Below are 19,849 nucleotides of genomic sequence, written 5' to 3'. Positions count from 1 at the left end.
GCCAGTAAAAAGTGTAGTAAGCAAGCAAGCCGCATGAAGGATGAAGCCGGAAACAAAGAGAACAAGACGGCGGAGTGACGAGGAAGGCGGTGGTGCATCTGCGTTCAATCTCGGGTCAATGAAGAAAGCAATCGAGGCCATAGATGTAGGGCGCAAGGAAAATACAATAAACCTATCGTCGTTGTCTGTGGCGTTATCCGCAGCTAGCCGTGAGATGAAGAAGCAAACGGTCAAGTCTGAGCGTAAAAGAGTAAGAGAAACCAGAGTGGGGAAGACGAAGAAGAAGGAGAAGAAGCTAGCGATCGGAACAAAGCCTAAAACCAAGGCAAAGTTACGAAGGTGGCTTTCAAACTTGGATGAATCGGTAAAAGTGCTTTCATCATCATCATCATCAGTGCAGCAGACGAGACTATCATTGCAGCTGCAGCACTGCGAGTTGAACACAGATTTCACGATGAATCACTGCCTCGAATCCTTTAGATGAATAATTACGTCCTATCATACCATATACATTAGTAAGTTAGCGTTTTATACATTTTCCGGGATGGTTTTCTTTCTTTTTTACTCTTTTGCTCTATCCATTTCTCAAACAAATGTTGGAGATCAACAGAGTTTTTTTTTAATTTTTTTATTCGAGTATTCGAATCAAAGCCCTACAAATGTATTTTAGTGTGCAATGTTAATTATTGTTATTCTACGGGGGACTGCAAATGCTTATCATCAGACTATACCACAAAAGTTAACACAAACAAAACGTATCAACCAAGACAAATTTAACAACCAAGTCTTGAAAATAAAGAAACAAGGGGAACACAGATAACCAGACTATATGGAACATCTGGACATGCATGCAACTACATTATTTTCTATCTTTTCCTTTTCTCAGACCGTCTTGGACTTGGCATGTGACGGCAATAGCTGCACACGCGACAGATTTTTAAGTCACTGAACTGATCCCAAAGCAAGGTTGCAAAACATATATATAAGGACACTGTTTTCTTGAAAACATACCTGGTAGCAAGAGATAAGAGAGGAGGCGAATCCGAAAGCGCCTGTGACTCGTGGAGTGACTTTCTTCGGAGCCAATTGAAGCAATCCAAAAGCAACAACTACATCCATCCCTGCTTTCACCAGCGCCAACGACCTCTCCTTTGATTTCTCTAGTTTCGCATGGTATTGCTCGTTCTGCACATTTATCTTGATCAGCAAAATTACTTCTTCACTCAATAGAGAAAGAGAATCATAGCTTGAGGCATCTTACCTGATGTTTATCCTTATTCCCTATCTCCTTTTCTAACTTCTTAATTGATGCTGACAGCCTACCAAGCTCCCCAACCTAAACATCTCGACAAGTTAATAATAGCCGCCATTACACAGTGCCATACTGCATTTGAACCAGAGTTGAGAAACAATTCAATGGCAGTGAACAAACCTCAACCAAGGATGTACAGACCGATGAGCCCATCCAACAGAAGAGGGATATACGTCCAAGAAGCTCAGCGCGTTCTTTGTCCTATAACAGCAGATTCGGAACAGAAACAGAACTAGAAACCTCAGTTTCAGTTTAACATGAGAATATAAGACTCTTATAATGCAGACTTTTCCACACCACACCTTGTAAATCCCAGTCCTGCCAAGCCACACAATTTGATCGAGGAACAAGAAGGTAGACAGCAACGCATTTTTAGACTGCGAGAATCAGAGCATGAATCATCAGTTTCAGATGAATCATTTTGTTGGGAATGAAACAAGCTCTAAAAAGCAAGCAACAACACTACCTTTCCGAGAAGAAGAAGCGGGAGTGGAGTGCCTTTGGGAACAGGGCTAATGAGAGCATGAAGATCATTCACAAACTGCACCACAAGAAGAACACCGCTTAGAGCTTAGTTCCTAAATCAAATAGTATATATCCCAAACAGATGAAGCTAACAGAATTCAATCTCCAAACATAAGAAGAAACCAACCTTGAAGAGACGGAAAACTTTCCTAGCCAAGCTGGTGGACTTGTCGACATTTTGAGCAGTGCCAGGCTGTCCATCGCTTAAGAACTTAGAGCAACATTATAGGTAGTCTTTTAATTAGGGTATCTTAGTATTAATTTAGTATAAAATTTAAAAAAGTAGAGTTTAAGAGTTTTGATTTTGTTTTTAGTTTTGGAATGTGTTTATTGGTAGGATCTTAAGTTGGGTATCTTAGAAATTTTTTTTTTTTTAAACAAATTTATAATTTGTATTTTTAGAAAATCTTATAATTATTGCAAAATATAGAATTTGAAAACATACATAAGAGATAAATTATAAGATAGAAATTATAACATAAAGTACAATAAATTTAAACTTGATTGGAAGAAAATTTACTCCAAATATGTTCGACCAAATCGTTCTTCAATTGTTCATGCTTAGTTCGATCCCGAAGTCGAGTTCTAGCGGCCATCAGATCGACGATATTTGAAGGCATATATGTATCATACGAGAAATCCACTCGTGTACTTCCTTCAGTTTCCGCTTGTTGAAATTCGCTGACATTAAACTGAGTATACATATCTCTTTCATCTTCTACTATCATATTGTGAAGTATTATGCATGCCCGCATAATACTTGCTATTCTTTCCTTATCCCAAATAAGAGCCGGATTTTTGATAATTGCAAATCGAGCTTGCAAAACTCCGAAAGCACGCTCTACATCTTTACGGCAAGCTTCTTGCTTTTCAGCAAATAAAGAAGGTTTATCACCTTGTGGAAGTGGGATTGATTGGATAAATGTGGCCCATTTTGGATAAATTCCATCTGTCAGATAGTAACCCAAACTATACTCGTTTCCGTTGACTACATACTTGCATTTTGGCGCTCGTCCTTGTAAGATGTCATCAAAAACAGGAGAACGATCAAGAATATTGATATCGTTTAAAGTACCTGGAGGTCCAAAAAACGCATGCCATATCCAAAGATCTTGCGAAGCTACAGCCTCCAAAACAATCGTTGGTTTTCCCGAGGCTCGTGTATATTGACCTTTCCAAGCGGTTGGACAATTTTTCCACTCCCAATGCATACAATCGATGCTTCCCATCATCCCGGGAAATCCTCTAATCTCTCCAATAATGAGTAGCCTTTGAAGATCTTCTGCGGTTGGTTTTCTCAAGTACTCATCTCCAAAGCAATATATAATACCGTCAAGAAAATGTTGCATGCATTTCATGGAAGTGGTTTCACCAATCCGAAGATATTCGTCAACCGCATCAGCCGCACAACCATATGCAAGCATGCGAATTGCTGCTGTACACTTTTGTAGTGGAGAGAATCCTAACCTTCCGGTCGCATCTCTTCTTTGTGGAAAAAAAGGAATTTCATTAGTTAGTCGATCCACGATACGCATGAATAAATTCTTATTCATTCTAAAACGACGTCGGAATAGATTAGGCGGGAATGTTGCATAATCTCCAAAATAATCGTTCCATAACCTTATGTGTCCTTCTTCACGATGTCTTTCTATATGAACTCTCTTTTTTCTCGGTTTTCTGGGTTGTTGATGCTCTTCCAAAGAATTATCAAATTCTTCTTGAAATTGATTATCAAATTCTTCTTGAAAAAGATTATCAAATTCTTCATTCAATAATTGTGAAAATTCATCATGAGAAGATGATGCCATTTTGTATATAACAAAAAAAGAAGTAAATAACAATTTTGTGGTTTGGTAGAATTTTTTGGTTAGAACTTTGGTAGTAAAAGTAGAATGTAAAAAAAGAAAGCGAATGAAATAAGAAAGACTTGAATATATTCTTGTTGTGAAAATATTTTTCTTTTCGTTGTGAACGAGAGTTATGAAAATAAGATGGTGTTGAAGAGAAATTGCATACAAATTGTGGGAATAGAAAGTGAATACAATTGTTGTGAAACAGAAAGTGAATACAATTGTTGTGAAAAAGAAAGTGAATACAATACAATTGTGTAGAAGAGAAAAGTCAAGAGAAAAGAGAAAGTGTGCGATGACAAGTTCAAGTGACTTCATACATATTTATATCAAGTTATATCAAGTTATGAAAGTGTGTGTGTATTGTATCCGTGAACCAATTGTGTGGTGTGTGTGTTGTATCCGTGAACCAATTGTGTGGTGTGTGGGCTGTGTCCGTGAACCAATTGCCTTGTCTCTGTGAACCAATTGTGTGGTGTTTTCTTCTTCTAAAACTTCCCCGTGAATGGACCTACATTCATATGCACAAACAGAAAGTCAATGAATCACAAATAATATCTTGTTTGTTAGATAAAGTTAACACATAAAAGGACACAACACAAAACATAAACATAAACTTCCATTGATTTCAGGACACATTACACATAAAACTCACAAGTCATTACATTACACAAGACATTACACAAAACATTACACAAGACATTACACAACACATTACAGAAGACATTACAAAATCCTTCAAAGAACATACATAAACACATACAACAAACAATATAGAACACAAACAGAAACATAAACTTCCAATTCAAATCATAAGAGATTCAAAAGAAAATCTCTCTAATTAGCTTGGCTTTAAGCTCTTCTTCAAGCTCAGTCAGAGAATCAGATTTAGCTAAAAGAGAATCAAGCAATTTTTTGTTTGCCAACTTATCATTCAAATCATGCTCTTGTTGCTTCAAAGCAAAATCCTTCTCCTTTAGCTCCCACATAGTTTGCATTCTTTGCAATCTCTCCACTCCGGCTTCAGCATTCAGTGAACTTGTTGCAGACTTTTTGGCTAGACCCTTTGCAGCCTTCACACCAGCTGGTCGTGATTGAGAAGCCTGAGACTCTCCTTGACTCTGGGAAGCTTGACTCTCGGAAACTTGAGACGCTCCATCAGTTTGGGAATCAAGACCAACTTTCCTCTTCTTACTCTTCTCGTTCTCTTTATTAGCGTTCAATAAACACCATTTCTGTTCATATCTCAAAGCTCTCCATGCATGGTCCAAATTGAACTTCTTCTTCTGATCTTCTTCATAAATCACATGTGCTAGCTTGATGAGATCATCATCATTCATCCCACTTGACTGCTGATTTGTTGCAGCTTGAAAAGCTCCAGCAAACTTACAAACTACCTCGTTGATCTTTGCCCATCTTTGCTTGCAATGGCCTGGCTCTCTCTTTTTCAAGCTTGAGACATTAGGACTTGCAGCCCAATAGACTGCAATCCTCTTCCAGAAGGCGTCTGCTCGTTGCTCATTGCCTACAATGGCGTCCTTGCTAGTATTTAGCCATGCAGATATCAACACTAGATCTTCAGCAGTGCTCCATGAGTTCCTTGTCCTTGGTGTGCGGTTAGCAGTTGGGTTTGAACCTTCTATGGGTGCTTCTGACCATTGGGAGCTGAAGAGAGGAATTTCAGAATCACCAAGTCTAATACTTGGTGATGCTGGCTCTACACTATTGGGTAGAAAGCTACGGGAATCTACTTCACTGGTTAGAAGATCCATGAAGCCAGGAGAATTAGCAAATGGATTCATTGGTGAAGAGAATGAAAAGTAAATGAAAGAGACTGAAAATAGAAGGAAAAGAGAAGGAAAACAGAAGGAAAAGAGACTCAAAACAGAAGGAAAATAGAAGGAAAACAGAAGGAAAAGAGACTCAAAACATAAGGAAAATAGAAGGAAAACAGAAGGAAAAGAGACTCAAAACAGAAGAAAAAGAGCCTAAAAACAGATGGAAAACAGAAGGAAAATCGAGAATGAAAGAGACAGAATAGACATTGAATCAGATGAGGATGAAAAGATAATGAGAATGAAAGAGAGTTCAAGAGAATCGACTAGGTTTATGAGTTAGTGTTAGGTTAGTGTTACTCACAATTATGGAGTCCATTAAATGAAAAGCAAACTAGCTATTCTAATCAAACTTAAACACATATGTACTATCACACAAGTTGGCAACAAACATAAACACATATGTACTATCCACTTAAACATAGACACATATAAGATGAGACAGTTTACTACCAACATGCATTTAATGACTAACCAAGATACAGCTTTCAATTCTATACCTAGTTCAATACAAATTTAAACAAACAAAGAAACAGAAAGAGGGTACATAATTTTCTGACCTGTTTTCAGTTGAATACTCCTTTGCCATTGATCCTTACAGTATCTTTTTACTCATGTCACACTCCCATGGCATATGTCAAAATGAAAACAACAAACACTATTCAATTTCAACAAACAATTGTGATCCAAGAGAGTATTATTCAACAACACATAAGAGGATTGAAACATATGAATAAGAATCAGATGCTCCAAAATTAGTTTGTATAAAAATCCAGATCTTCACTCGTGCTCATACATATTCAATTTCAACAAACAATTATGATGCAAGAGAGTATTATTGAATTTAAGAATCAGATGAAACAAAATTTTCCCCAATTCCACTAACCCTAGAAAATCGGATTTAGATTGGTGTAGTTTCTATAACAATCAGGACTTACAAACATACACAAACTCGTAAATGATTGTAATTATCCTAATTATAGACCCTAGCAACGAAAACCCCTTTTCCCCCAAATTAACAAACCCTAATTTCAAAATCTCACAAACCCTAATTTGTAAAAACCAAATTCACATCAATTAACATACCTTCAAATAGCGATTGGTCCTCCCATGAAGCAGATGTCCTTCGGTTGACTCCGCTGTCGACTCTAAACAAGGACATCCCATGAACTACTCACGGATGCGCCAACCAACGTCACTGATTACGCTGAACCGACGACGCCGTCGACAACCGAAGGCGTTGGAGATGCTAATCTACTAGTGTTACGACGCCGGAGCTCTTTCTTCTCGGAGATTGGATCGATTCGAGACGAAATCGATCCTGGCTCGTCGGTTTCGTCTTTTCGCGAGAGAGAGAGAGAGAGAGAGAGAGAAAGGAAAAAAGAAATAAAAAACAAACAATTTTTTTTTCCAACATTATATATTTTCTCTACAGCCAACCACAACGCGACACGTATAGGTATCTTAACCCATCAAATGTATCTTGTTTAACATACGTATCTTACTCAAAATTAATCTTTTTGATTAAAATTTAAATGTTATTTACTTAAGATACACCTTAAATTCCCCTTAAATTCCCCCGATAATCTTGCTCTTAGAACCATATTGAATAGCTCGACAAATCTTGTCTCTCGCCTCCGCTTTATTCAAATACAGAACAACCAGACCAAGCTCTGCTCTCGTGGTCTCAAGGGTACTCATCTTTAACCAAAAATAATACCCAAAAAGTCAAAACCAAAAAAAAAAGAATACAAGAATCGAACAAAGAAACCAGATTTATCCATCAAATCCACAACAAAATCTAATCTGAGTCGAGCAAAGTTTCGTACTTTTGGAATGAAAAATTCGGAGATAACCAAAGTCTAAGCAGAAGCCCTAAAATTTCAACCGGGAAAAGAAAAAAAAAGAGGAGAAGAGTTCTCTCTGGCTGAGCCTGAGCCCAAAAGTGATAAATCAGCCTTTGCCAACAACAGAGATTCATTTGTAAGACAAACAACTAAGGAGACAACAATTCGAGCGTTCCAGAGTATATAACTTTTACCTTTGCGAATAATATATTCTCGTACGAGTAGTAGTAGTACCAAGTAGATAACAGAACAAGAAAGACTTCGATTTCAGAGCTATGGAGGAAGATGCAGTGCAGCCGCCAGAAGAACGCACGCACCGTGATCTTCTATTTCTGACCGTTGATCACGTTGACCCTTTCTAATCTGACCGTTGATCACTATTGACCCGTGGTATTTGTGTCATTGTATTTTTTTGTTTTTCTTTTTGTTGGGAATTATTAAACTACTAAATAACTCGTAATTAATTAATGGGCCTTTATCTAATATAAAGCCCATATTAAGAGCTTCTGAGAAACAGCCCAAAGCAAAGGACATTTCTTTGATATGGAGTAAAGTTTAAGTTAACTAACGGCGACGGGGTTAAAACTTTTACAATTTAAAACCATGACGGTTTTTACTTACTATAACACAGTTTATCGTTTTACTTTTTACCGGTGAAAGAAGCTTCTCAGCTTTCCTCTTTCGAGCCTCTCGAGAAGCTTATCGGCGCCGATTACTTCCATCTCCGACAGCTTCTTCAGATACCCAATTGCTCCGTACGACACCATCATTTTCTTACTCTTCTCGCTTCCGGACAACCCCAACAGCCCCGCCACTGCGTACTTCTTCGCCGTGTTTCCAGGGTTTGAATCCAATAACATGACTAGATTCGTCACGCTCTTCCCGTCTTTCTTCAGTTCCCGCCTAATCCGTCCTTCCGTCACCAATACCGCGATCGCCTGAGCCGCCGCTTCTCTACATCCGTTTGATTTCGATTCCAGAAGCTTCACGATCACCGGAACGCACCCCGATTCCCCCACCAGCTTTTTCGTCTCCGCCGAGCAACCGAAACGGCAAATGGCCGATGCTGCTGCTTCTTGCGCTCCTGAAGATCCCGACTTGAGTACATGTGTCAGTCGTGGGAGCAGATTCAGAGCCACCCACATCTCTGAATTCACCGACGGGATTAGATTTCTCAGCGCCATTACCGCCGGTTCTTGCGGCAACGGACCGTCTAGGTATGCCAATAGACTCGGGACTCCGCCTTCTGAAACGATGGCTTCGCGTAGAGCTTCGCTTGCTGCAGTGAGATTCTGCAAACACTCCGCCATGTGTTCTCTTGATCCTAACAATATCCCATGGTTTAGGAGATGGATCGAGACTCTAACCATTCCTTCTTCCGCAAGTGATTGTCTGAGCTCCGAAACTGCTGAGATGTTCTTCAAAGCAGCTGCAGACGCAGCTTGTGACACCGAATCCCCTGTCTTACAGAGATCCATCAGCGGTGTGATTCCCCCGTGTCCTGCGATTTCCCTTGCGTTTTCCTCTGCCATCGACAGCCTCTGGATCGCAATTGCAGCTTTTTCTTTGGTCTCAGGACTTCCTGATTCGATTAGCCTCACTAGAGGAGGCAATACACCTTCCGAGATAAGCCACTCCTCGCAGTGTCCTGATTCCGCTAATAAGCTGATCAGATTCACCGCTTTCTCTCTGATTCTTGTCGAAGTTGCTGTTAACAGTTGGACTAAAGCTGCGACGTTGGCTCGTCCGATCAAAGGCATAACCATCTTTTCATCCTCTTGCATCGCACGGAGGAGGTGTTCGAGAGCATTGTGTTTTGATTCCAAGTGACCGATCTGAAGCCTCGCTAGAAGTTCTTTTAAACTGGAAATTTTGGGTGTTTCCAATGAACTTGAGATATATAGAGGTAATGTAGCTTCACCGAGAACGCCAGTCTTGATCAAAACCATACAGTCTCTTAGATTCAAATCCAGTTTTCCGGATAAAGCATCGAGATTGCTCTGCATACGCAGCTTCCCTTCATACTTGTCAGTTGAACACAACTCTGCAAGCTCTATCACTTCATTAAGCGTCTTAGCCACAGATTGTAATTGCTCGTTGCAGAGCTTGTTCTTGGAGAAACAAGGGTGGCTTGAGAGGTCTGATAGACAACCTGGAATCTGATCAATCTTTGAGATTATCATCTTCCATCTTCCTGCAAAATTCTTAACCGTTCTGGCCTTGCTGAGCACTGATGGTATTAGTGAATGGACGCGTGATAACCATTCTTCTGCTGATTGTTTATCCATGACCATCTGGTTAACTTGCTGCTCTTCTGCTATGGCTCCAAACTTTCTCATGGTTCCCAATTCTGCCACTGTTCCCATTGCAGAAAAAAGGAAAGAAAAGTCACAGTTTCTTAGGCTATTTGAACATTCATTCTCTCTTCTGGATCTGTGTTTGATTATATGCTAATGAAACCTGAAGAGAAGTAAAACAAAACTTTAAACATGTCTGAGCGATTATTTTCCTCGTGTGTGGGGAAAAAAAAGTACAACTTTACCTCAGCTGAAAGTGAACTGTAGCCATATTGGCAGATCGACCAGTTATCTCAGATCGATCCAACTGCAGTTGGAGATGAAGAGAACAATCAAAACTCTGAATGAATTGTCACATGTTCAGTGAGAGAAACATAAAGTGAAGGCAAAACCTTACCCTGTCTCCTTGTTTCCTTGACTGCACTTGAAGAAAAAGATGCAAAATTTTCCCCTGAGTTCTTCACAGACAATTCTAGATCACGAAACTAATTATCTGCACTTGGAGATTAAGAAAGATCAAAACTTAAATGGAACACAAACAAACAAGAGTAGAAGACAAAAAAAATATATATATAAATTATTAGTTAAGAGGAAAACAACATCTAACAGCATAAGCAAAAGAAAGAAGTATCCCCACGACATATCATTTCGAGTGGTTTGTAGATGCATAGTCATTAAATGCTTCTCCCTTATAGATATGAAAAATAAAATACATCAAACTCATTCACAGCCGCGAAATATACTCTCGAGTCTCCATGAACCATCATTGTCAATGCAGAACTTTTCAAAACTCGTAAAGGTTAGATTGGTGACTGGGGAAAAAAATTCCTTAAAAATGGGGGAAGGAAGCAGAAGCTGTAAATTGGTGAAGAGAGTGATTAAATGTGTTGATAGTAACAGAAGGGAAAGATCAGGCGGAGGATCGAAGTTAAGTTGCAGACTTTTCTTTGAAGAGAAGTCAATGGGAAGTCTTTGTCTCTGTATTCATTAGACACAACTTGTAACTCGTAAGCAGCGATGTAAGGAAGTTAGATACTGAGTGATCCTACTACTACTAAATGATGTTGAACTTAGCCCAAAACTGAGCATTAGGATGATGATCTTTCTTAATAGAAGACTTTGTGTATATATGTTACCTTCAACTTAGTAGTTGACTTGACTGAGAAAATTGTTGCGAGCAATTTAGAGAGATTCAGAAACTATGTATGTAGAGGCTAAGCAAGATTTTTTTAGAGAATTATACAGTAATGATCGATCTTTAGGGGTAAAAAACCAAAAAAAAAATACTAGCGATGATGGATGAATCTCTAATTCAAAACAGAAGACCAGAATGAGAGATAGAGGAGAAAGTTTTGATATTCTGAATTAGACAAAAGAATCACAGAAAAACAAAAAAAAAAACACGAGATTGGTCACTCTATCGACGAGAAAGGAATTGAATTATATAAGTTTAGCTCCCTCTTATATTTTTTTAATTTTATTTTCTTTTACTTGTGGATGCAATGCAACCTCAAAAGAACCAACCTTTTAAGATTCAGAATCTTCAAAAAAAAAAAAAAACTCTTTTGCTGCGAAAAGAAAACGTTTATGAGTGTTATCTATCTTTGTAACCCAGAAAGGAGAAAGAATAAAAAGGTGAGTGATGGATGAGAATCAAATCAGAAATTAGAGAGCTTTTATTTCAATTTTATTGATCTATTATGATTTGAATCAGAATGAAGTAAGAAAAAGTTGCCAAGAGATTTTGTAATCCTTAAGGGAAAAAAAAAACCCCCAATAATTAATTATGCGAGACAATAGAAACGTTAAAACAAGAGAATAATAAGAGAGAAGAGAGAAGAGAGAAGAAGCTAATAAAAAGAAAACAAAAGCAGAGCTGAAAGGAAAGGAGGAGGAAACCTTTTGCAAGCGGAGGAGCTGCGGCGTGCTCCGACTTCTCTCTTCCTCTCGAATACTCTCCAAACCATTAATAAAAATATTAATGAAAAAAAACCCACAAAGAAAGAAACACCTGCTCCTCCTCTTCCTCCTAGTCCTCTTCTCTTCGGCTCTTCCTACTCTCTCTTTTTAGTTTCTCTTTTGCTCAGATTTTAAAATATTTGAAAACATTCAAATCTCAACCCGATTTTATTAGAGAGAGAGAGAAAGATTATTTAAACAAAATAAAAAAAAAAGGGACAGTACAACAAAACTAAAGACAGGTTCGAGTTCGATCATCAAATCTGATTCCTTTACTTTATATTTTTATTATTTATATAAAAAAAAAAACATAATTCTTTTTCTTTATTTAGCTTAGTAACAGTTGACGAAAAAAAAAATATACAATGTTATACTACTAAAAACAAAAAGAAACAATAAATTAAATTAAATTTTTTAAATAACAAAAAAAGCCTACTACAACAAGGGGGTCGATCTGTCACTGAGATTCCCCTCCCAAGAAAGAAAATTAAAAAAAAAAAAAAAAAAAAAAAAAAAAGTGAGAGAGAGAGACGAGACGAACCATCTAAATAAATCTACTTCTCTCTCTCTTATTAAAAGCAAACAGTAAGTAGTATAGTTTTCCTTTTCTGATCCGATCGGACGGCTATTATTCATCTTTACAAAAATTCGATTTTTCCTACCGTTAGAAGAACAGAGAACCGTTCCATTCCAATCATCATCATTCGTCGTCAATCGTCATATCAACTCTGACCAAACCGGACAATTAGGACCATGTTCCACCACCACATGTCTCTTTCTTCATTCATTTTTATATCATTTTTGAAAATAATCCTGCTTAACAACTCTCTCTCTCTCTCTCTCTCTCTCTGTCTGGCCAATTTACAATATGGTGCTTCTACTTTTCCAATATTACAATACTACCAGACATACATCTATATATTTATTATATAGCAATTAGCAGCATGTGTGTGTCGCGTGATGAGACCTTTATTTATTTTATATATGATTTGGCCCACCACTTTCTTTTAACAAAATATATATATAGGACTACATTTGTTATTCTTTTTCATCGTATGTATAGTAGTAGTAACTACTTTAACTAATTAAATTACTAATAGGTATTATTATTTTTATTTTTCTTTCAAGGGTTAAAAAAATATATACTTTGGCTGGCATACCAAAGAAATAAAAACATAACATTTCGGTTAAATTCTTTTGTAAAAAGTGTTGATGCTTCACGTGACAATGATTCACTTATTCTCGTCGGTATTTGACCAGCAGCAGACTTCCTATCATTTTTTTGTGATTAGTAAATTACAAGTTACAACTTGCTTGTTTGTATTCATTCATCACAATTATATATACTAACTTCGATCCCCAAAACACAACAAGTAATGTTTTTTCTAATATTAATCTTTTGAGGATGAATGGAATTACGTGCGTGTATGCTCTTTGGTTTTTGCATGTCATATTTGTCATCGGAACTAATTTCGAATTTTAATTTGGCCATGTGGTGTCGTCTCTCTTCTTCACTTCGCATCATTATTTTCAAGATGGGACATTCAATGCCTACAAAAATATATATATATGTCACTACTACTACTCTCACTCTTCCACTCTCATAACACACAAAAAGGACACTTTTGCTCTTCTTACAAAGAAGATAATGTCTAAGAATGATTAGATCAATTCAAGCCAATCCATATATTTTTATAACCTTTCCACCTTGGAGTTATATATATAACGAATCACCCATCATGATTATGATCTTTTCGTTGTCAGCAAATCATGTATGTATCATACCCCCCCCCAAAAAAAAACAAATCATGTACGTAAGCGCATAATCATGAATTGGTTGTTATCCCAATTAGGTTTTGAGATTGTTTATAAATATGGGTTCTGTTGTGCGTGCGTATTATCTAATTAAAGCCCATTTTCAAAATTAAAGGCCCAAAAGTACTCACAAACACGCATCAGTCTCTCCTCCGACCAAACTCTGCTCTGCTGCGCTCCTCTCTGTCTCTCCCCTCGCTGTGAATTGTATAAAATATGTAGCTGCAAAAAAACAGTGACAGACACAGTAAAAGAAGATGGGAACCATAGACCAAGTAGCTGAGCTAATATCTTCTCTGGAGCAAGCGACTCTGATGGCCCAGCAAATCGGAACCACTGCCGAACAGAACCAGCTCCTCCGTATCTCCTCCTCTCTCCGCATAGCCCACCAACGCCTCTCCGTCTTCCTAGCCTCCATCCCATCGCTGGGAGCCGATAAGTCTCTCGACCCCATGCAATTAGGAGAAGAAGAGAATGAGCTGGCGGCGGAAGAGGATAGAGATTCGGCCGTGGAGAAGGTGGGGGAGAAGATGAGAGAGTGTTTCATCAGGAACAAGAGAGTCAAGCGGCCCCTGTCTCCGTCTTCGGCCGTGGTGGAGACTTCAGCGACGGAAGAAAGGAGTGCCCGTGATTCTGTGTTTGATTTCGACCCACACGGCACCAAGTTGAGAGCTTTGGATCTTATCTACCAGTTTCATGCATGATGATGATCTCTCTCTCTCTCTCTTTATTTGTTGTAGATTTTCCACTTCTCCTGTAATGACTAATCTTTTGTGATTGTAAATAAAGACTATATTGTTTTTGGGATTACAAATCTACAAAAATTTACATTACAAAGATCATCATCCTACACAGAAAATTCTACAAGAACAAACAACATTAGGTCTGTGTTCTACTTCCTGATTCCTGATTGTATAAAGATTGGTCTTTCTCGATTATCTAGTGTCTCTTCCTCATGTCCAGCAAAACATGGATACTTATGGTCCTTCTCGTTAATCTTATTCCCTGGCGATTACATTATGCAGCTTGACAAAGTCATCCAAGGTAAGCTCTTCAGGCCTTGACTGCAAGGTTGTAGAAGGACAATATATTAAGAGAATTGATGCCAGTTTTAAGATAGGAATTTCCTCTCTTGTGAGCTTGTATTAATTGATATGATCTATGATTCATTTAAACTGCTTCCCAAGACTCATATAAGTTATCCATCAGAGAGATTACTCACAGTGACTGGAAGACCAACAACTCCAAGAGCTTTTTCGATATCAGGAGATGACGATATATGCTGGAGGGACTTTCTCAACATTTTTCTCTTCCCATTGAATGCAGAATTCACCTGTTTTGGAATTTGTTTCAGATGTTTTGATGTTAAAAATCTAACTAGTAGTTTGAAAAGAGTTTTAGCTACCAAAGAGAAGAAACTTTTGCTAGAGGAAACATCAGGATAGTCCCTCGGATGCTTCAGCTTGAATGTTACAACTGCAGCGTCAACCTGTACGGAGCAGAAAAGGAATACCGCTCTTATTTCTGTAATGGTTGTTAGTTATGATGAAAGTTTGGAGGAGCAAAACCTTGGGCTGAGGGAAGAAGTTTTCTCTAGGAACTCTGAAATTGTATTCCGGTTCTTGAAACCAAAAAAAAAAGTTACACAGTTTTTCAGCGTCAACTACATTGATAATTTGCAATATTTGTCGAGTTAAAATTGCGATCATCATGGAATAAGAACCTGAATAGAAGTTGACCAAAATGTTGATGGGTCGGTATTCAGATGTTCGCAATGCCGGTTCTACCAATCGCAAAGCTGCCTCGTCCTAAGGTAAGGCAAAAACTTGTGAGGATGAAAATAGCATTTGGAATCATCCTTTAAAAAAAAAAAAAAAAAAGAAGAACTTGTTCTGCTTTACCTGGAGTAAGAGAACAACTTTTGAGAAGATATCACCCATAGGTAGTAGAAGCTTGACAACATCAGTACTTATATTGAAAGGTAAGTTGGAAACAACCTGCAATTAGTGTTACAGTTGTATTTGTGTAAACAAGTAATCAAAGATATATGTGATCCGTGGTGCTGAGTTAGAGCAAAGTGGCTGACCTTTGCAAGAGCAGAATCTGTATCTAATAACTTTCTACTCTCTAAAATGTGAGAGCGGATGTGACACTTGACAAAATCCTCTTGCAAAACCTAGAGAACAACCCCATATGATAAGAATTTCAACAAGCATCAGAGAGAAACAACACAGGTTGAAAGGTACCTACCTTGAACTTGTCAGAACCTGCAAATCGTTCGCTCACCAAAGCCACCATATGAGGATCCTAAGGATGAATTTGCAAAATCAGAATCAACAATTTGCTAAGATAGCGTGGGAGGGAGGCCTGTAGCAGACCTTGTCGATGGCAAGAACTGTAGCACCTAAATTGATAAGGACATTGGTTAAAGATCCAGTCCCAGGACCAATCTCTAATACAAAATCTCCTTCTTTCACACCAGCCACAGAGGCTAGCTGGTCGTTGATATCAGAATTCAACATGTAATGCTGTGACACAAACAGACTTTCAATCATTCCACTTAAACGCACACAAGTTGTTCGACCATTTGTCTCAACAAAACAAAGCAGAAGCGTAATGTGTCTTAGGACAAGTGAGAGAACCTGCCCAAGGGATTTCCTGGGAAAGCGACCTCGAGAATTGAGAGATTTGAGGGTTGAGTGGTAATCATCTGGGCTACTCTTGGCGCATGTCAGGAACATACCCGAGCCCCGCCGTGAGATTTCCCCCGACTGAAACTTTGACGGGGAATTGTCTCCGCTTATCCATGACGGCGAGAGAGAGTTGCAGTTGATGGTTGATGTTATTACCACATTCATAATTTCCGATAAGACCAAGCCTTTGCTTGCGAATGTATCAGGTCTGAAATGCGCCGGTTCTTTCTTTCTTTTTTTTTGGCAATCGGGTCCGAAGACAATGAAGTAAGAATATTTTGACTTTCTGTACACATCATAGCAACAGGTGCTGTGGTGTAGTGGTTATCACGTTTGCCTTACACGCAAAAGGTCTCCAGTTCGATCCTGGGCAGCACCATTCCTTTTTTAAAAAAATTGTTGTTTCAAAAACACACGTACACTCCAAAAATTGGGTTCCGTGAGCTGCATATCTATTCTTGTTTGTTTTTCCTTATCAAATGCCAAGATCTTTCATACCAAAATTTTGGAATTCAAAGTCAGAATCAAGAATGTTCTATCCAAACAAAAGACGACGCCTTACAGACTTTGAAAGGTTACTACTAGTGGAAGTTGCCTGTCTCTTCTTTTCCGCAGAAGAAGAAACTCTTGAGCTCTCGCCTGCGTCTATACTTTGAGCTGGTGCTGCTTTCGTTGAACGGTAGAAATCAGTAATGCTTCTTTGTACACCCATTGTTGTTGGTCTTGGTGTCGCTAATTCTTCAGAAACATTCTTCTTTCTCAACTCTCGTAGTTTCTGACAGTTGAACAATAAACCAGTCAAGGCAAAGGGAACAACGAAACCCACAGAGAAAGAGAGAGAGCCAACTTATTACCTTCTCACGTAGAAAATGCTCTGTTTCATCAGGGAAAGCAGACTGAACTAGTCTAATGGATTCATCAGTTAGCAAGAAGCAGTCACCATTTTCATTTTGGACCTGAGGTTCATTCAAACCATCTAATGGATCACCAGACTCTTCGTCTTCGATCAGTTCGTCTTCCAGTATAACAATTTCTGGCTCGCCGTGAGTAAAACCACTTGTATATATGGGTTTTCTCCACCTTATCACAAAGAACTGATGCCCATATCTAGTTTTTATGCACTTGATTGAATGGAATTCATATTTGTCACATAACAAAGGGTTTTCTGAGTTGTTTCTTGCCCTTTCTCTTAGATAAATGGCCGACAACATTGGAAGCAACATTTTTCTAACATAAGACGGATCCCAATGCAGTTTGAAGACCATGAAATCCACTAGCATTTCAGTATCAGGAGTTCCCCAAGACATCGAAGATCCATCTTCTGCTTCAGAGGTACTTAAAGATTAGGCTTCAAAACAAAGGTCATGTAATACGGACATGAAGTTATTAAGTCGTTTCATACCTGTGAAACCATCGGATAGATACAGTTCAATAATGTCTTTGTTTGGAAATTCTGGCCCTCGAGCAATCTTATCACAGACTTTGATCCACCAATCCTCGGTTTTCTTCTGTTCCTTTAAATCTCGATCCATGGAACATAAGGAGCATTCACATCTAAACCCCGATGGTTTTTTAATGCAGCCACTATCACAACCGCAATGCTCACAAGAGGACTTAAAATGAGATCTCTTGCTGCCCAGATGTCCACAACGGGAGCAGTGAGAAGATCTTTTTTTCATCTCTGAGAGGGATTCTTCACCATCATCCACAGGTTTGGTTCCACCAAGAACTGCAGGTTTTAACCCTTTTCCAATGTCATGTAGTCTGCACGAAAATATCTCAACACATTCAAGAAATGACCAGTCACCAAAAAGCAGAAACAGAAACCTTATTATGATTACACCTTTCAAGTATCTCGTCGTCGGAAAACTCGCGAACAATGCGAAGGGCTTTATCCACACCAATCCCAAGAACACCACCTGAATCATAGTCGTTACCAACCAAGAGAGAGATAGCTATCAAGTGTTTTCGCCTGAGGCCGAGGCCAGCTTCAATATCTGACATATGGTAGCATTCAAATGGTTCCTGCAGAGAAAGAAAAGAAGATGGTAAAGAGGCCACCCAGTTGAGAGTCAGGCTAATACTCAGTTACAAAGGAAGACTTACTCTTGAATTAGGCTTGATACCTTTGATGACGCACTTAGCACCAAAGAGGAAAGCATCGCTATCAGAAGTAATGCAAGCATCCACATAACCTTCACTGTTTAACTGTGCACAGAGAGCTTCAGCCTCACCTTTAGCTTTCAGCACCGGAATACCGAGCAATTGGAGTAGCTCCTAGACAACCGACCGAGAAAAAGGCATAAGAAAAAAAATGATGATGTGAAAGAAAAACAAGCAATCAAGGGAAGTCCAACTTACCACACATTCCGCAACCCATTCAGAAAAGAGCTTATTTCTCTCAACAGAGACGCCTTCTTTGATTGCAGGAAGATTCGGAGTATCGATTCCAGAAGACCGGAAAAACCTGGAGATTCTCGTCTGAGATTTCAAAGGTGATGGTGTTCCATCAACTACAAAAACTGGGTACGCTCCAAACTGCAAAACCCTAAACCGCATTATAATTATCTCGACAGAACCAACAAAGATAAAAAAATCAAGCAAAAGTCTAAAATCCGAAAACCCCATAACTCACAGAAACAAAGAAAACGAACATTATCAGACAAGCCAACAAAGGATGGTTACAAAAGGGAACGAAATTGGGAAAATCAAAAGAAGACAAGAGAGAGAGAGAGAAGCAGCAAAGAATTAAAAGAAGAAAAGGAACCTTGGAGAAGAGGTTGATAGTGCGGAAGAAAGTGAGCCTGATGTGAGGTTTAAGGACAAAACCCTTAAGAGCGGTTTCATGCTGAACGATCCAGAAGGAGAGGTCAACAGCGACGCGTTTGTTAGTGAGAAAATCAAAGCCTTGTTGCCGACCATAAGGTCTCAGCAAATCCCAGAACTTGCCTCCCACACCCATCAATTGACCTGCGGAGCGGAACCCCAATCGCCGAATTAGAGAAACCAAGGCCGAAGGGCATGGGGATGGATTGCATTCGCTATTTTTCTTACCGTTATGGAGTCTTGGACCCGCTTGTGCTCTTTTGTGCCTATCTATTTAAGGCATCCTCTCCCATCACCCGCCACGATTCTGGGCCCAATTTATACATAGCCCGTTAAGTCTTCTTAAACCCCAAAAACAAAAAAAACTATTGCGCCCACCGTGGGGCTCGAACCCACGACCACAAGGTTAAGAGCCTTGCGCTCTACCAACTGAGCTAGACGGGCTTTTTGGGTAAATATTAACATCTCACAGTCCAATGACTTTTAATAAAAGCATTTTTAATAAAATTAGAGATTAGATTAAATAAATCCAAATGTTCAAAACTACTTGGAGCATGGTGATGTGTTATCCTTATTGGAATTAAATGGGAAGATACGATGAACATGTCTGACAATGGAAGTATAGTTAGCTGAGATACGTGTGTATTCCAACTTGGCTTCAAAGCCAAGACAAAAAGAGATATTCTCTGATCAGTGAAGTGTGAACAAGCAATGATTTGAATCATAGGAAGGTAATAGTACAAGATAGAGAAAGAAAACAAACTTTAGTGATCAGATTCTCATGATATGAGTAATGTTAAGTCACGCCCCAATTATTGTTGCGTTGTCTCCTCATTTAATGTCACCTACCTATACCGGCGGTGGAAGCTGCGTCCCCCGTCCTAATTCCG

At 38.8% G+C, this 19,849-nt stretch overlaps 7 protein-coding genes and 2 non-coding genes across 13 annotated transcripts; 3 read left to right on the top strand and 6 right to left on the bottom strand.

The window, feature by feature from the left end:
• Positions 1 to 19: 19 nt before the first annotated feature.
• On the top strand, positions 20 to 627 carry LOC17899430. Its single transcript, XM_006303174.2, has one exon. It carries the CDS (start codon positions 41 to 43, stop codon positions 482 to 484), a length of 444 nt encoding a protein of 147 aa, XP_006303236.1. The 5' UTR covers positions 20 to 40; the 3' UTR covers positions 485 to 627.
• Positions 628 to 705: 78 nt separating this feature from the next.
• On the bottom strand, positions 706 to 7,671 carry LOC111828756 (peroxisomal membrane protein 11C). 3 transcript variants are annotated; one of them, XM_023777487.1, is made up of 9 exons: positions 7,564 to 7,671; positions 7,122 to 7,223; positions 1,965 to 2,054; positions 1,779 to 1,853; positions 1,615 to 1,689; positions 1,433 to 1,513; positions 1,262 to 1,336; positions 1,012 to 1,185; positions 706 to 918 (listed from the first exon to the last, which is right to left on the bottom strand). In XM_023777487.1, the coding sequence occupies exons 2-9, from the start codon at positions 7,221 to 7,223 to the stop codon at positions 883 to 885; spliced, it is 708 nt and encodes a 235-aa protein (XP_023633255.1). In that variant the 5' UTR covers positions 7,564 to 7,671; the 3' UTR covers positions 706 to 882. The 3 variants fall into 3 exon arrangements, with proteins under 3 accessions (XP_023633255.1, XP_023633257.1, XP_023633256.1); XM_023777489.1 differs by lacking the exon at positions 7,564 to 7,671 and adding an exon at positions 7,352 to 7,542; XM_023777488.1 differs by lacking the exon at positions 7,564 to 7,671 and having other exon boundaries at positions 7,122 to 7,326.
• On the bottom strand, positions 2,295 to 6,909 carry LOC111828755. 3 transcript variants are annotated; one of them, XM_023777485.1, is made up of 3 exons: positions 6,609 to 6,909; positions 6,083 to 6,180; positions 2,295 to 4,198 (listed from the first exon to the last, which is right to left on the bottom strand). In XM_023777485.1, the coding sequence occupies exon 3, from the start codon at positions 4,003 to 4,005 to the stop codon at positions 2,332 to 2,334; it is 1,674 nt and encodes a 557-aa protein (XP_023633253.1). In that variant the 5' UTR covers positions 4,006 to 4,198; positions 6,083 to 6,180; positions 6,609 to 6,909; the 3' UTR covers positions 2,295 to 2,331. The 3 variants fall into 3 exon arrangements, with proteins under 3 accessions (XP_023633253.1, XP_023633254.1, XP_023633251.1); XM_023777486.1 differs by having other exon boundaries at positions 6,083 to 6,144; XM_023777483.1 differs by lacking the exon at positions 6,609 to 6,909 and having other exon boundaries at positions 6,083 to 6,602.
• A 210-nt stretch (positions 7,672 to 7,881) lies between the features above and the next one.
• On the bottom strand, positions 7,882 to 11,718 carry LOC17896759 (protein CELLULOSE SYNTHASE INTERACTIVE 3). The gene is made up of 4 exons (XM_023777482.1): positions 11,566 to 11,718; positions 10,064 to 10,159; positions 9,912 to 9,973; positions 7,882 to 9,829 (listed from the first exon to the last, which is right to left on the bottom strand). Exon 4 carries the CDS (start codon positions 9,733 to 9,735, stop codon positions 8,017 to 8,019), a length of 1,719 nt encoding a protein of 572 aa, XP_023633250.1. The 5' UTR covers positions 9,736 to 9,829; positions 9,912 to 9,973; positions 10,064 to 10,159; positions 11,566 to 11,718; the 3' UTR covers positions 7,882 to 8,016.
• A 1,760-nt stretch (positions 11,719 to 13,478) lies between these two features.
• Positions 13,479 to 14,268, top strand: LOC17897019. Its single transcript, XM_006306100.2, has one exon. The coding sequence runs from the start codon at positions 13,698 to 13,700 to the stop codon at positions 14,142 to 14,144; it is 447 nt and encodes a 148-aa protein (XP_006306162.1). The 5' UTR covers positions 13,479 to 13,697; the 3' UTR covers positions 14,145 to 14,268.
• Positions 14,198 to 16,394, bottom strand: LOC17899782 (ribosomal RNA small subunit methyltransferase, chloroplastic). Its single transcript, XM_006305245.2, has 10 exons — positions 16,083 to 16,394; positions 15,819 to 15,968; positions 15,691 to 15,747; positions 15,527 to 15,616; positions 15,342 to 15,437; positions 15,164 to 15,248; positions 15,009 to 15,061; positions 14,846 to 14,929; positions 14,663 to 14,773; positions 14,198 to 14,504 (listed from the first exon to the last, which is right to left on the bottom strand). The coding sequence occupies exons 1-10, from the start codon at positions 16,296 to 16,298 to the stop codon at positions 14,439 to 14,441; spliced, it is 1,008 nt and encodes a 335-aa protein (XP_006305307.1). The 5' UTR covers positions 16,299 to 16,394; the 3' UTR covers positions 14,198 to 14,438.
• A 45-nt stretch (positions 16,395 to 16,439) lies between these two features.
• Positions 16,440 to 16,512, top strand: TRNAV-UAC. Its single transcript has one exon. It is a non-coding gene; the product is annotated as a tRNA-Val (tRNA).
• A 96-nt stretch (positions 16,513 to 16,608) lies between these two features.
• Positions 16,609 to 19,193, bottom strand: LOC17897977 (flap endonuclease GEN-like 1). The gene is made up of 7 exons (XM_006303630.2): positions 18,901 to 19,193; positions 18,495 to 18,671; positions 18,240 to 18,410; positions 17,977 to 18,158; positions 17,536 to 17,897; positions 16,988 to 17,454; positions 16,609 to 16,908 (listed from the first exon to the last, which is right to left on the bottom strand). Exons 1-7 carry the CDS (start codon positions 19,093 to 19,095, stop codon positions 16,669 to 16,671), a joined length of 1,794 nt encoding a protein of 597 aa, XP_006303692.1. The 5' UTR covers positions 19,096 to 19,193; the 3' UTR covers positions 16,609 to 16,668.
• Positions 19,194 to 19,330: 137 nt separating this feature from the next.
• On the bottom strand, positions 19,331 to 19,403 carry TRNAK-CUU. Its single transcript has one exon. It is a non-coding gene; the product is annotated as a tRNA-Lys (tRNA).
• Between the last annotated feature and the right edge of the window lie 446 nt (positions 19,404 to 19,849).

This window comes from Capsella rubella, unplaced genomic scaffold (genome assembly GCF_000375325.1).
Source record: "Capsella rubella cultivar Monte Gargano unplaced genomic scaffold, Caprub1_0 scaffold_1, whole genome shotgun sequence".
Taxonomy (NCBI): domain Eukaryota; kingdom Viridiplantae; phylum Streptophyta; class Magnoliopsida; order Brassicales; family Brassicaceae; genus Capsella; species Capsella rubella.
The sequence above is the reverse complement of the archived record's forward strand: the minus strand, read 5'-3'. Positions and strand labels throughout refer to the sequence as shown.

What these genes read in the sequence shown, in the direction of transcription:
- LOC17899430 (XM_006303174.2), top strand. Translation starts at nt 41, where the DNA reads ATGAAGCCGGAAACAAAGAGAACAAGACGGCGGAGTGACGAGGAAGGC.
- LOC111828755 (XM_023777485.1), bottom strand. Translation starts at nt 4,005, where the DNA reads ATGAAGTCACTTGAACTTGTCATCGCACACTTTCTCTTTTCTCTTGAC.
- LOC111828756 (XM_023777487.1), bottom strand. Translation starts at nt 7,223, where the DNA reads ATGAGTACCCTTGAGACCACGAGAGCAGAGCTTGGTCTGGTTGTTCTG. An exon ending in GGAATAAGGATAAACATCAG is followed by an intron (nt 1,186 to 1,261) that starts GTAAGATGCCTC and finishes ATAAATGTGCAG; the next exon opens with AACGAGCAATACCATGCGAA. An exon ending in CTCTTATCTCTTGCTACCAG is followed by an intron (nt 919 to 1,011) that starts GTATGTTTTCAA and finishes TCGCGTGTGCAG; the next exon opens with CTATTGCCGTCACATGCCAA.
- LOC17896759 (XM_023777482.1), bottom strand. Translation starts at nt 9,735, where the DNA reads ATGGGAACAGTGGCAGAATTGGGAACCATGAGAAAGTTTGGAGCCATA.
- LOC17897019 (XM_006306100.2), top strand. Translation starts at nt 13,698, where the DNA reads ATGGGAACCATAGACCAAGTAGCTGAGCTAATATCTTCTCTGGAGCAA.
- LOC17899782 (XM_006305245.2), bottom strand. Translation starts at nt 16,298, where the DNA reads ATGAATGTGGTAATAACATCAACCATCAACTGCAACTCTCTCTCGCCG. An exon ending in ACTTCTTCCCTCAGCCCAAG is followed by an intron (nt 14,930 to 15,008) that starts GTTTTGCTCCTC and finishes TGCTCCGTACAG; the next exon opens with GTTGACGCTGCAGTTGTAAC. An exon ending in TTGTTGGTCTTCCAGTCACT is followed by an intron (nt 14,505 to 14,662) that starts GTGAGTAATCTC and finishes ACAACCTTGCAG; the next exon opens with TCAAGGCCTGAAGAGCTTAC.
- LOC17897977 (XM_006303630.2), bottom strand. Translation starts at nt 19,095, where the DNA reads ATGGGTGTGGGAGGCAAGTTCTGGGATTTGCTGAGACCTTATGGTCGG. An exon ending in GTATCAAGCCTAATTCAAGA is followed by an intron (nt 18,159 to 18,239) that starts GTAAGTCTTCCT and finishes CTTTCTCTGCAG; the next exon opens with GAACCATTTGAATGCTACCA. An exon ending in GACGACGAGATACTTGAAAG is followed by an intron (nt 17,898 to 17,976) that starts GTGTAATCATAA and finishes ATTTTCGTGCAG; the next exon opens with ACTACATGACATTGGAAAAG.